At 36.6% G+C, this 15,126-nt stretch overlaps 1 protein-coding gene across 7 annotated transcripts in view; it reads left to right on the top strand.

The window, feature by feature from the left end:
• The first annotated feature begins 456 nt into the window (after nt 1–456).
• Nucleotides 457–15,126, top strand: part of unm_hu7910 (un-named hu7910) — a 47,524-nt gene continuing 32,854 nt past the window's right edge. For 2 of the 7 annotated variants that reach the window (XM_052560202.1, XM_052560199.1), the window contains exons 1-4: nt 457–628; nt 10,170–10,319; nt 12,160–12,231; nt 13,033–13,125. In XM_052560202.1, coding sequence (XP_052416162.1) covers nt 589–628; nt 10,170–10,319; nt 12,160–12,231; nt 13,033–13,125 — 355 coding nt within the window. In that variant the 5' untranslated portion in view covers nt 457–588. Of the gene's footprint in view, nt 629–8,268; nt 8,434–10,169; nt 10,320–12,159; nt 12,232–13,032; nt 13,126–15,126 lie in introns of those variants that run through there. The other 5 variants (XM_052560205.1, XM_052560204.1, XM_052560201.1 and 2 more) reach the window with 4 other exon arrangements.

The raw sequence follows: 15,126 nt of genomic DNA, 5'->3' as shown, positions 1-15,126 counted from the left end.
TTCCACAGCTGACCGTATAGTGCTTCATCAGGCATTCATTACCTTCAACCTTGCTCCTGGAGAGCAACCTTATTGCAAATGCAAACCTCAGACAAAAAAATAAATAAATGGTTTTAGACAATAAAGCATTGTTTTCTTTTTTATTGTTGTTGTTGTAAGTTACTCATAATGCTAACTGTAAACTACTGAGAAATCAGTACAGTTGTCTGTACTGTTTGGTTGTATTTCCAGTTAATATAAAGATTTTTAATAAGTACTCTACAAATTATCATTTTGATTGTATTTCTGTTTCATATCCATCCACACTTACTAGACTGGCTCATACAAGCGTTAATGCTGATTAGTACTATTGTCTCCATGCGTCCTCATAAGATGCAGCCTTCCGTTTGAGAAGCGCCTGAAGTATTTTCATGATGATAAGAGCGCCAATGTACAGTAGGTGGCGGTATGTGCTTACTACACCAATCTGCTGTAAGACCCGAAGAAGAGGAAGAAATCTTACTGCACTGCACAAGAAAAGCAGAACTTTTAAGCTGTGAGATTAACCAGTCATTAACCAGCCTCTTCAAACTTTTCCCCGTTGTCATCATGAAGCAGAAGAAAGCGGCACGCAAACAGGCCAGGAAAGGTAACGTTAAATAAGATTTCGTTTCAAGCAAGTAAATTGTTCTTTATGTGGGCCCCAATACATAGATTCAGATTCTTTCTTTTTTTCTTATCACGCAATATTTAAATGTCACATTTCAGGTGTTACATTTGATCAAAGAATTTCAGTCTTTTATCCGCGTAGTAGTGAGAGAATGTTTTTCCTACAGAACGGGTTGGATTTTTAATGAAAAAAAAGGTTGCAGAGATGAAAGCAATACTGTATACACTCCGTTTCTGATACTATGTGTAACTTGTCGGAATCTTACCAGAATCTATAACAGCAGTATAGTAAAGCTAAGGCATTTGATTGGTACTTAATATATTTACCTTACTTTTAAATAACGAGTTTAAAATGTTCTGCAGTGATTTTTACTGATTTGAAGATCCTGACAGAGTTGAAGTCAGCTCCAAGCAGAAAGAACAACAAGTAGCAGGATTCAAAGCTCCTAATGGGTTGGTCATCCTTAACATTTAAACGTTTAATAAAATAATGCAGTTGTGCTGTTAATGAACCCCTAAACTGCAGGCATTTAAACAACATGCAGTTTCAGCCATCTAGCAGTGTTGAAATAAAACATAGTGTGTAAAACAGCTTCTGGTTTTTAGCTTCAGTCTTGGTGCCCCAACTCTCTGCACAGTTTGTATATGTCTTATCTAACACATCTAATTCTGATCAATACCATCAGTAGGAGAGAGCTGTACATACTGAGTGTGTCAGACACAGTTGGCCTAAATGTTTAGGCAAATTTAATGACATTAGACAAAAACACAGTGATGACAATACAGTTGTTAGAAATTAAATATGTAAAGTACAATAAAATGTGCAAGACATTAAGTTTTAAATGGCTGTTTTAAATAGTCACTGTTTTCTTCCATTGCCAAGTTTTTCTCTAACCACACCTCTGTAGTGAATTGCTTGGAGGTTTCTGCCCTCTACCAAGTCTCTCCCACTCCGAGGCAAATGACAACAGTCCCATTGGACAAAATCAAGTCCCACTCTCCATTTATTCCTCATTCAAGAATTAATTTCACATACATGCACAGGGGTTGGACAAAATAACGTGAATACCTGTTGAACAGGCAATATGCCATTTTTAAAGGGGGGGTGAAATGCTATGTCATGCATACTGAGTTTTTTACACTGTTAAAAAGAGTTGGATTCCCATGCTAAACATGGACAAAGTTTCAAAAATTAAGTTGTACGTTTGAATGAGTATTTTTGTTCCAAAAAAACCTCTTCCGGTTTGTCACAAGTTTCGGAAAGTTTTTTTCGAGTATGGCTCTGTGTGACGTTAGATGGAGCGGAATTTCCTTATATGGGTCCTAAGTGCGCGCTCTTCCGGCAGAAGAGCGCGCACTTAGGACCCATATAAGGAAATTATAGTATAGCAGAGCACTGAGAGGCTGAGCACAGCCTGATCAGAGCAAGAGCGTCGCGAAAAGCCAAAAGTTTTTGGTTGCCAGGGCAAGACAACCCTGCACAGATTACCAAAAGAGAAACAGCATTAAGGGACCAGTGGATGGAGTTTATTTTTACAGAGCATCAACGGAGTTGTGCAAGTGTTTTTGTTTGTTCCCTGCATTTCGGATTGCACATCGTTTATTTCTTAAGGATAATGCAGTCCCAACCGAAAAGTGTCACGATTGTGTGTTGGAACCACATGCGGTGAGTAAAACTGCTTCAAATATCTCTGTGTTGTTAACTTAGCTATCGGCGTGTAAGCACATCAAGTAAACAACATGCGATGTTGTCATCAAACTGCACTTTCCACATGTACAGCTTAAAAAAAAAAAAAAAAAAAAAAAAAAGACGACATAAAGTGGAACTTAGTCATTTTCCAAAACCGCTAAGCAAATATATACAGTTTCAGTACATACCACATAGCATACCGCCTTTGCTGATGCTGCTCTTGTTAAATTTCAGCCTCTGGATCTGTGTCACAGCTTCCACATGCTCTCAACTCAAAAGCCTACTGGCGCTTGTGATTCTTTAGCTCCGCCCACACGTCACGGCTCTAGGCGCTCGTGTTTTTCCGGGAAAAATCGGTACAGACTATCTTTCTCTTATAAATATAATAAAAATAAAGACTTTTTGGAGTTATGAAGGATGCAGTACTACTCTATAGGTACTCAAGATTAACAGGATATTGAGTGAAAACGAGCATTTCACCCCCCCCTTTAAGGTGTTTGAGTATCATTTGCATTTAATACAGCTTCTAACCTTCTTTGAATAGATTCAAATAACTTTTGTGTAGTCTCCAGTTGAATATTGGCTATAAAAACATCTGCCAGTGGCTTCAGGGAGAAACAAAACACAGTATCTCCGATAGCATCATAATACCAGAAATAAGGACACATCTAACAATAGCAAACAAAAATGAAAACATACTGCTTAGGGCAGTACTGTGGCATAGACAAATATATGCAGCATTATCTCATAGATTAAACTAGAGAAATGAGACTGCAAATGAAAGAAGCTTCCCTCAGTTGTTTGATAATATTTAAGCCATTAGTGTTTGTGATTAAAGTTTTACCAGTTGCAGCTCTTTTATAGATTTTGGCTTTGTGTGGTTTTCCGTGGTCTGTTTTTGCAGAAAATTTTTTTTGTCACTTTGCTGCAGCAGTTATGTGTTGTTTAGACACAGTTCTTAGTATTTGACTGTTCCTATCATTTACTATTCTTCTTTGTTGATGAAGTCATGTCATGATTTGTGTGTGCAGTCATAATTGCAAAGATGATTGATTTAACTGTTCAGGGAAGTAGCACATTGTAGTCCCCACCAGTTGTAACTGTAGGCTTAAACTGCCATAATTCTAAAAGACAATAGGTGTGTCTCAATCATCTCCCTTGTTCAATAGTAAGGACACTGATCAGGCAAGGGAGTCTGCCATTTTAAGGGCTTTCTCAATCGCAAAATCCTTCCAGTGCACTGTAACGTTCGCTCCCTGAAAAATCCCACAATGCACTGCAAAAACTAGGGAGCATCAGCGCCAGGCGGCAAGGAAGTCAACCGGAAGTTGAAGTCGGCCGCGTGCCGCCATCTTGTAGCAGAACTTCACTTGCGTTAGCATCCCATTGACATCCCATTCATTTTGGCGTCACTTTGACAGCGAATAACTTCACATCTGAGGCGTTTAAAGATTAAATTTGTCCATTATTTATTTCTAAAGATACACGACAATGTATAAAGGGCTCCATTACTTTCTTTGTTACATTATGGCCCCGTAGAAACAGTTTTTGTAAAAATAGGCTAACGATTGACCAGGGCCGTTTGAAGGAATTTGGGGGCCCCAAGCAAAATGGACATAGAGGCCCCCCGACCCCTGCACGCACGCAAAGCCTACAGGAACCACAGCATAGCCATACAGTTTGTTCACCCGCACTTTATATAAATAAAAAAAGGTTTACAGTCCAAATACTGCTTGAAAAAATAGTTTGGTGGGAATTCAATAGTGATTTGCAATAATATGACAGCACACGCTTATCAATTTAAACTCTGGGCTGTGCAGGATATCAGCTATAATTATATATTGTACTATGAACAATGACAATAAAGTTGACAGATGAATTAACACTAGAATTACCAAGGCAGTCATTTTGACCGTTTTAAAGATTTGCAATGTAATAACTTTGTTGAAATATAACCCATATAACTACAGTTCCATGACTTTTCTTAAATTAATGTAAATTTTATTTTAACATTGTTATTTTATTAAAATTACAAAACACAAAAGAGTTCTGAGTATTTCTACCTTGAATGGCCATAGCGGTCAATTTGACCGCACATATTACAGGCGTTGTATCTCCTCAGCGCTTTTTCCCGCCGTTAAAGATGTGCGTAGCTGTTGCCTAGCGACCTTTCTCTGGCAGTTTTGTATGCTTTTGCTAAGCTAAAACTTAGCTTTACCGTCAAAATGGCAACAAGAAAGAAAATGACTGTCACTGAGGTTTTTTTTTCTTGCTTGAGAACATTGATGATGCAGAGTCTGATGGAGGAGCAGAGAGCGATGTCTCTTGGTCTCTTGACAGTTCGTCTGACACTGATTCTGAGAGTGATTCAGAGTTTATTATCTGTCCTAATATAACAGAACTATTTATTCATTCTAGATTTCATTAGAGGCTGCATAAAATTGTTTCCGATTCGTGTGGTCCAAACATTTCCGATAATGCTAAAGCATTGTAAACTCCAAAAGTCAAAATGTATTGAATAAAGACAGAAGTAATCATTTCCAAAATTCACAATATGTTTTTATCTAACGAAATATTCTGCTTTATTTTATATTTGTTGACATTTTGACTTTCAAAAACAACATTTTAACTGCGGTGAAAAACTTTGATCTCCAGCTTGCCGGATGCAAATTGCGGAAAGCAAATTACGGCATGCACTTTTGTGGGAGGTCTAGTAGCTCTTACACAATAATATCACAAACATATTATATTATGTATGCTTAAATTACCCCACATTTTTTCATAAGACATGACCACAGAAAGCTTTGAAGTAAATATAACATGACAAAAATGACATTCACTGCTGTCTGGTATGAACAGTCAAAATGACCGCTATTGGCAGTTCTAGTAGTTATAGAATTCCGGTAGTGCTAGTGTTAAGTGCATTTAAGTGCCATTCAGTTGGGGTTTTAAATAAAGCATTTTCTGAGATGCACATTAAACATTAAACACAAAACATTCATTTAATTTATATTTAAATTATTGAAAATTAAGCAAACTTAACTTTTTGGTAAACAAAGGGGATTTACTATTAAAAATAAAACATGGAAGAAATTTTGTGTGATTAAACCTTTAAAAAAAAAAGTTAGATTTTTTTTTAGCAGTAGGCTATGTTCTGCTGAACAATAGTAATACATCTCTGGCAAATACTTGTCTAAAACAGGACTTTTATTTTGACGGGTTGACGTACCATTTATTCAAATCAAACGATCAAATGCACATGAAGTGACTGTCAGAGCAGTTCTGGAGATGTTGTTCATGTGTTCACGTCTTTAGTGAGACAGCAGATGCTGAAATAACCGCGAGCGTCACGTGCGCTTCAGTGTAAAGGAAGTCGCGCTTCTGCTCCATTCATTAACAGAGACGAGCAGAACATGCAGGATTCATATTTAAATAGACTGTTCCGGCTTAATATTTACAGATATTAGTACATATCGTGATTTGATGTAAGTGCAATTACCTATTTTTAATTAATTCATTCAAAATCGAAACACGCCACGACGTTCTCTTTACATTTGCCCTCCCCTCAAATCAAAACACTGCTGACTCCTTGCAGTACGCGATTTCTGTTCTGCGTCTTCCTTATCCCGTTAAAAAACACGTTACAGTAACCATATTCCTTCCTTTCGAAAAAAAATGCACTAAATGTTCGTTACGAGCAGCATTTGCCCTCAGGCAGGTAGCTAACACAAACATATTTTTGCAAGCCTACCTGCTGCAAAATTACACCATTTGTACAAGACTGACAAGGTAGAGCTATTATATCCAGTGTAATTTATCACTTACCACTATCTTGTTTTTTTTTTTTTTTTTTTTTTTTTTTTCTTTTCTTATCCTCCTCTTCTTTTCTCTTCTGGCTTCCTGAAGCATAATTCCGCTTCATGACTGCCAAGGAGGTTTTGTATTTTACCGGCTGCAGAGATCACGTTGGCTGGCTGCTGTCCGCGACTACTGAGAGGGGCCCCCTTGAGGGGGATCCCGATAACAGTGTCATTGGACGTTACTGCATTGACAGTCAAATAGGCTCTCAAACAGTGTCGTTGCATTTTATTCTTAACCAGTCGTTGTCTTGGGGCCCCAGGCTAGCTCGGGGCCCCAAGCAATTGCTTGGTTTGCCTGCCTTGTCGCGACGGGCCTGCGATTGACTAACGATTGATTGCATAACCACTCGACTCTCTGTCGCACAGTAGAGAAATTACCGTACAGACAGGAGGAGAAGCTCGCGGGCAATTAACTTAATATGGTCGTACTGGCATTACATTTTAAAATACTATACAAAATAATTAATCACAGTACTTACTCCTGCTCACTCACGCCAAAGAACTCCCCGCTCAAGCTCGCCGTCTCTGCAAGATTAACGATGGCAGTTTGCACGCACAGCTACTATAAGATTTACCTCTGTCAGACAGGTTGCTGACGTCATAAAGCTTAGTTTGAGTCTGCGCGTCAGAAACAGAAGTGCTAAAAATGGGCTTCACTTGTCTCAGTTGAGTTCCAATGGGGTCGCTGTGTCTATTTCTTTTACTGTCTATGATCAGCGCTAACTATGCTCCCTTACTGTCACATTTCTGAAGCACGAAACATGAACCACATGAGCCAATTATAATTACACACAAATGATGCGATAGAAGATTTGAAAAATCATTTTTTTTTTCTTTTAATATTTTAACATAAACACACATTGCTAGACGGGTATTGAACACATCTGTTGACATTTATAATTAATATTCAGCTGAATTGTTGTAAGAACATGTAACAGTGTTTAAATGTGTTTAAAGAGAATAAAAAAGTATATTGTCCTGAGTGACTGTTGTTTATTAATTCATGCAGTGACATTCTCTACTATGTTGTCCGTTGACATTGTACGTAATCATGTCACTAGAATTCAAGTGATCACTGTCCCACCGTGCAGTGAGTCAGGGAACTTACCAGTGACTGAATTTGTGCACATGATCTACTGGTTCCCGAGCTAGGCAGCTGATTGAGACGCACCCAGAATCTCAGTTTGCATTGAACTTTCAGCGTCGTAACTTTGCAGATATTGTTTATGCTCAAACAGCAACATTACACACTAACTGGAGTTAAAAAAATTTAATCACCATCAACCACCCTTTTAATGTTTTTAAACTTTATTAACAAGTAAGCGAACCTTGAGTAACATATTAAAATGTTAAAAAAAATGTATGTCATGATCCCTTTTAAAAGTCAGGTTTAAAGCTTCGTTCACCCCAAAATGAAAATTAAGTCATAAATTACACACCTTGAAGTCATCTTAGATGTATATGACTTTCTTCTTTTAGACGAATCCAGTCGGATTTAGAAAAAAATAAAAATTATTTGATCTTTCAAGCTGTTTGATGCCACTTGGTGGGTGTTAGACTGCATCAGTCCAAGAGAATTTTAATAAAAAGTGCATCCATTTAAAATAAGTGTTTCACACGACTCCAGGGGGCCTTCTGTTGCGAATCAATGCATTTTGTAAGAAAAATATCCATATTCAAAATATAATAATCACTTTAATCTAGCTTGCGCTCACTGTTGAAAAACGGAAGCAGTTCTGGGAGCATGACGTATGGGGTCAGCATTTCTCATAGCTATATCAATATAGCTATATCAATTACATGGTTATTTGGTTTTGTTAGGTCTGTGTTTTCACTGTTCGAATTTGTAAAAAAAAAAATCCAGTTTAGGTGTTAGTTGTTTAAACATTTAATAAAATAAAATAAAAATCTTATAAAAGTTGCAGCTAAGTCTACCCTTTTTTTTCTTAAATGAAACAGTAAAGTAGGCAGGTGGGCTCAGTGGAGAGTCAATTGTGTTAGTATGTGTGTGTTGGCTATAACTGTTGTTTCCATATGAGGTCCAAAAGAGCGTGTGTGTACAGCAGCTCTAAAAATACCCAGGAGGAGCTGTGCATATATAGTGTTGCAGCTAAACCAATGAGCTGTACTTCATGTGAGCAGAAAAAGCTTTGCTTTTCTTTTGCAGTTTAGTTTGCAAAAACTAGAAACCTCCAAGCATGGATGAAACCAGTGTAGATGGAGCCAAAATGACAGGTATTTTGACATGTTTAGACATGGGCTGTTTTTGCTGGTGCTTTTACTGGTGTGGTTTGAGCAAAATCTATATCTGTCGGATATAGTGTAACATTTCACATGGGGTTGTTGACCTCAGTGCTGGTTTGAGCATGAAGTTTAAAGTTAATCTTTTTGTGTGTTTGTGTATTGCATTTTTCATGAAGTGTGAGCTTGTTAAATTGTTTATGTCATGCCATTTATAGTTCATTCATAACATGCCACTGTATTTTTGGTTGTAATAACTTTTTGTACTTATTTTTACATTTGAATTGTTTTTATTAAAAAAAAATGTTTTATGTTTGATAGTTTGATAATTGGTTGTGTTTTGGACTGACTAATCATTGTGATACTAATTACACTGGCCCTGTTCAATCTTGTGAGGTCACACCATCATATAGGTAGCTACACGCTATTCATAGTTTGGGCTGAAAATTAGACACGTTGGAGTATGATCACATGTCTGTATGTGCATGTAACATACAGACGACCTTGCCAGTCAAGTGTAATACAATCTGTTGTATAATCGTGTTATTTTTTTTAACCCTTTGTTATTTGCCTATGACATAATCATTCCCTGTGGCTTTTTACATTCACCATTTGACCTCATTTCAGGACATCACAGGTATTTTCATAAAATAATACATGCACAATACCAGAAGAGCTAGTATTACCGAACTGAAAACTCCATAGTCCCAGTAGGGGTGACAAATGAAACAAGATGATATTAAATTGCTAGTTTTGTTAGTCCACTCAAAACTTAACAATGCCATGTACTCACCCTCATGTTGTACCAAACCTATAAAACTAAAGTTGGACCGATATAGGTTTTGTTTAATGGCTGATGCTGATATGTTACAGCGATGGGTGGTGGATACGTGTATATGCTTATCCACCCAGCTCTGTAACATATTAACATCGCCCATTTTATCTAAAAATAATAAAATGACCAAAAACATGAATTAAAAGCAAGTAAACATTGTAGCCAACAGTGCACTTAATCAAATGGCCTTTGCATATTGAGATTCATATTTTCTCCAATAAAGACCAGGCAATACTAATTTTACACGTGAATATGACATAGCTTCCAGATGGATATAGCACAGCATACCAGTGATTTGAGCTTTGAAGCTTTAGCTTAGCTGAACTTCTCTGTCTTCATCCAACAAGCATTAACCAGAGTAGTGCAATATTTAAATATTGTCAGAAATGAAAATGCGCCTTTGAGGTTTAAAATGACTGCATTTTGTTCAGCAGTTTGTACTGGTGTGATCACATAGATATGATCAGATGCTTTCTTAACTGCTGTTTTCTTCCCACTCATTTTTCTTTGTGTTTAATTTTGTTCAGCACATATTCACATATTTATCAAACCATAGTACCATTTTTTTTTATTTATTTTTTTGAGTGGGGGAAATCATACATTTTCTGAATATGAATAAAAGTCCTATTGAATTGGAATGACATGAGGTTAAGAAAATTCTAATATAATTTTCTTTTTTGGGTAAACTAATACTTTACGAAGGGTTTTTTTTTTCATAGCTTTTTTGTATTTGCTTTACTAGCATTTTTGAAAACCTAATCTGTTTCTAATTCTGAATTCAGCTTTTCAGTGTACATTTAGTTTGCATTTTACTGATTTTAATGATAGCTTCTGACAAAGACAGTACCGTAGTTTTGAGTATCTCATATCCGATTCTGTATGTGTGTCTTCTCAGACTCTCCAGGTGGAAATACAGCCATTAAGAGTGAAAAAAAGACAGGGGGAAACTCTTTCTTTAGCTGGCTGTTGGTGCTGGCTTTGCTGGGGGCTTGGCTGTCTGTGGGTGTCATGTGGTTTGACCTAGTTGACTACAACAGTGTGGTTGGTAAGTAAATGTCTTGCAGGAATGTAGACTGCTCACATTTTGTGGTAAAATTATTTTATTTATTTTTTTTAATAAACAAATTGTCACCTAAATGATTCTTGCAGATCCCTGTAGTGTTTGTTATTTTTTTTTTATAGTATTGTAAAAGTGTGTGTTTATCTGAGATCCCCTGCATTTAAATCATGTATTTTTTTCTTCATTTTTTTTTTCTTGTATTATTTTTCTCCCTTAAAGCTGCAGTCCATAACTTTTTTGTTTTCAAAATTTACAAAATTTCTATAATAAGCGTACACTCTCAATCCATTTTCCAAACAGCATTTTGGATTTTTAATTATATTGCTTAAAGAGTTGCAGAAACACCCTTGATTGAAAACGATAACTGTGTAATGTTTTAGTACTTGGCATGTACTTCATAACTTTAAGTATACTGTCCTTCCTTTCTTGGCATTGAGTGTACAAGTTCATAACAAATTGTCACTTCTTTCCTGTTTAACTCCAGGAGGACAACCTCCTTAATTGCCCTCCTTTAAAAGGCAGTGTTGCTCAACTTGTCTATACAAAATCCCCGACAGGTGCTTAAATGTGCAGTAAGCGATTTTTGCCAAACAATGTTGATATTTAAAAAGAACCAAAAACAAATATAACCATACCTCAACAGGACCTTGCTCCTATTTTGAAATCTCCACCCCACACATACGTACAAAGCCATAGCATAAAGTCGATCGTGGAGTTGCGTGAAACAATGCAAAAACAACATTACTTACCTATCACAAAGAAGCAATACAACCATGGCGTCTTATTTCAGGCCTCCCCGCTCCTTGAGTTCTCTCCACCGATGAAAAGCTGCTCCAACATTTATGCGGGTCCTACCTGTTGCCTGATTGTTACTATTCTATTAAATCTTTTGTTCCTCTGATATTTTCCTCTTTTTTTTTTATCTTCCAGTTCTATATCTATATTCGATCTGCTAATATCTGTCCTGTACACTCTCTTCTCTCTACACAGGACATGCACCCTAACTACTGAATGGCTGCAAGTGTGTAATTGCTTTGTGCACCTTTAAGAGATATAACTGCCGTGTCCACTAGTGTGTTTTTTCCTAAGGCTAATGTATTTTTTCCCCCAGTTTTCAATAAGAGCTCCACATTTTATTAAATGCCAGAAACGTGACAAAGCGCTGAGCGTTTATTTAATGCTAAGGAAAAAAAGTTTTTTCTATATAATGTTTAATATATAAGACATTATTTTAACTGTAGCATGAACTGCAAAGTTTGACAAACTTTTCTATTTTCTGTCAGAATCCGACACTACTGTTGATCACAGTTGATGCAAATATGAGTGTGCAAATATTGATTATCTTGTTGCACTGCTTGGTTGATAAAAACGTCTTATTAAATGGTAGGACCAGTAATCATACACACCAGGTTATAGAGATGGGTCATAGGCCATAAATTAATCTAGTTATTCTAGCCTACTGTCATAATTATTGATAATAATAACTGGAGATAAATGTAAAGGTTTTTGCAAATCAGTCTTTGGTTTGCTGATTGATTTTGTGAGGTGACAAACAGAATAGAAAATTCCCCCCCTTCAGGAATCAATATTTTATTGCCCAAACCAGAGATGTATACTGTTAAGTCAAGTTCAGTGTGTATGATCCCTTACAACCTCATGCTTCATTGTGGATGTTAAAGAATGTACAACAAAAGCACAAACAGGGTCTGGGCCAAGAAATTATGTTTGGAAATGCATGTTATTGTGTTGTACCCTTTTTACTCTGCATCTTTACTTGCTCGTTTCACAAGTATTTTCTTTTATCCTTGTTTTATCCTTTATCAAGGTGCTCTTGGAGGAGTGTATGATGCTGATGGCGATGGAGACTTTGATGTAGAAGATGCCAAAGTTTTATTGGGTGAGCGAGATTTATTTGTGGCTTTTTTGACTGACTGACTGACTGAGGTGACAACCTATTCAAAACTGTCTCTCTATTTCTGTTTTTTTTTTATCTCTCTTATTTATTTTCAGACTTAAGCGGTCTGAACAAGTTGTTCCTGTGTCACTTAATTTAAATGTGAGGATGCCATGATCATGGTAGCATACTGCTGAACTCTGTCTCAAATGCAGTAGAGTTTCTGCATTTGAGGTTTCCTGTCATATGACGGGGTTGGCAAATACTTAGCATGACACTATTTTGTTTATTGTTAGTGAAGCTGGCATCTCATAGCTCATAGTTAGTTGTTTTTTTTTCAAATATAAATATAGTTCAGAATTATCACTGGCATTTGGTGTGGCAGATTTGTTACCAAAATCTTGTAACCATGTTTTTAAATTCTTATTTAAAAAAAATAACAATTATGAATGTGGTGACATAGTGGTCTGTTTATTGACAGGAAATAATTTCCACTGAAGCTTCACATGAACAACATACGCTTTCTACAGTAAACTCACATCGCAGGGTTAAGTGACTCCACAAATTATCCTACTCTGCAAGCTTCACACAGATTTGCTCCCAGAATTCGTTATTACAATCTGTGGATAAAATTATTATTATTATTTCTTCTTTTGGGAATGTCACGTAAGTGTAAAATGTTTGGCTAAAATACAGTGTTTATTAATAAGTCTGCTGATAGTCAGCGTTTATTTATCTTTAAATGCATGTGCATATATGCCTTTCTATTTATTGGTATCATTCGTATAATTTTCTTCCCTTCAGAAAATGCTACTGTGGCTGCTAAGGAAAAAACCTTAAGAAAAAATATCACAACAGAGGGAGACCATATCCAAGCTGTCCATTCCAAGCTTACGTGTAAAGAAATGTTTTGCCTATCATGGCCACGTGTTTGTGTTTGTCGATTGGGTTTGCTTGCACTGAGAAAGCTCCAAAAAGATGTACCTTATTTTCCGCACTAAAACGCGCACTTAAAAGCCTTTAATTTTCTCAAAAAACGACAGTGCCAATCCGGAGCGCCTTATATATGGATCAAGGCGCTCTGTCAAAATGTTTCAGTATGAAAAAAAACAGTAAAACCAATTTGATAATAATAAAATGTTTCAGTACGAATGGTAAACTACAAAGCTGCACCTCTTGCAGCATTACGGCTAACGTAGTCAGTAAACACAGCTGTGCTGTACTGTGAAGAATTCGAGGGATTTGTGGACGGGGAATGAACTGAAAAAGTGTGCTTTACGTGTTACACGTAACTGAACAATGTTGAGTTATGCGCTAACGTTTGATTTAGTGGTATCAGACTGTTTCTTTTACTACGTGTTTACTGAATTAGGGAAAAGTTCCCCTCCACGTTTGGGAGAAGAGTGATCAAGCCTGGGAGATAGGGGTGGGCGATATCTCGATATTTAAAATATATCGAGATATTTTTTAAACACGATATGGATTTTGACATATCGTATATATCGATATATTGTTTATATTCCGATTCCGCCACTTTGCTTGTTTGCCTTCCCTGTGCTGTGCTCGCCCCCGCTCGCTCGCCCCCCGCCTCCTTGCTTTTGTCCCCTCTCACCTCGCGTGTAGAGAACTAGTCAAAAAAAAAAAAAGACAACTGGCTCCGTTATATGGAGATACTTCAGTTTTAAGGCGTAGGGCGAACGGCAGGCAGATGTCTACTGTAGGGCCCAATGAAACGCGGACGGAATCGCGGAATCCAGTCATAAAAATGGAATTTACAGTTTAACGCGGAATGTCACGGAATTGGTCAAATTTTGAATGAATTAATCAAAAGTCGGTAATGCACTTACATCAAATCGCGAAATGGACTAATATCTGCAAATATTAACCCGGAAAAGTCTATTTAAATATGAATCCTGCATGTTCTGCGTGTCTGTGTCAACGAATGGAGCAGAAGCGCGTCTTCATTCATTAAACACGGAAGCTCGCATAACGCTCGCGCTGATTTCATTGTCTTTCCTCTCTCTAAATAAAGACGTGAACACATGAGGAACATCTCCAGAACTGCACTGAGAGTCACTTCATGAGCATCTGACCGTTTGATTTGAGTAAGACTAGCTCATATCACATCATAGACTGTGGTATCACATACACAGAACTGTAAAGATAAACCCGTCAAAATAAAAGTATTTGACAGAAATTTATTACTATTGTACAGCAGAATGTAGATAGCCCACTACTACTACTATTAAAATGAAACGAACATAATTTTTTAAGGAATAATCACACAACATTTCTCCCATGTTTTATTTTTAATAGTAAATCCCCTTTGTTTACCAAAAAATAAAGTTTGCTTAATTTTAAATAATTAAAAGATAAATTAAATGAATGTTTTATGCCTTCATTTGATAATCAGAAAAATGTAAATACACAGAATTTCTGAAGGGAAAAAAACATTTCACATAAGGCTATTTTAAGAATTGTTTTTAACTAATTAAGTTGTTTTTATGCATTTAAATAATTGCACATGCTAAAACACAGAATTAAGTAACAATAAAACATATGGTGAAGAAAAAAATAAAATGTTTCATAGGCCCCTTAACATGTAATATTTGCCATATTTGTTTTTGCAGTAGTTTTTTGGGGGTTATTTTTCCTGTAAAGATATCGAGATATATATCGTATATCGAGATATAGCAAAATATATCGAGATATATTTTTTGCTCCATATCGCCCAGCCCTACTGGGAGATATAATATGCACATCAACAATTGAACAAGGTAATCATGGGAGTGAATGGAGATGTCAGAACGCTTAATAAAGTTTGACTTTATCTGACTGTTTTGTTGACATTCCCTTTAGCACAGCTCTATCTAGTGGATGCATAACGCAAACCCAGTC

The sequence above is a fragment of the Carassius gibelio genome, chromosome B7 (genome assembly GCF_023724105.1).
Source record: "Carassius gibelio isolate Cgi1373 ecotype wild population from Czech Republic chromosome B7, carGib1.2-hapl.c, whole genome shotgun sequence".
Classification (NCBI taxonomy): Eukaryota; Metazoa; Chordata; class Actinopteri; order Cypriniformes; family Cyprinidae; genus Carassius; species Carassius gibelio.
This window is presented reverse-complemented; position numbering and strand designations above follow the sequence as displayed.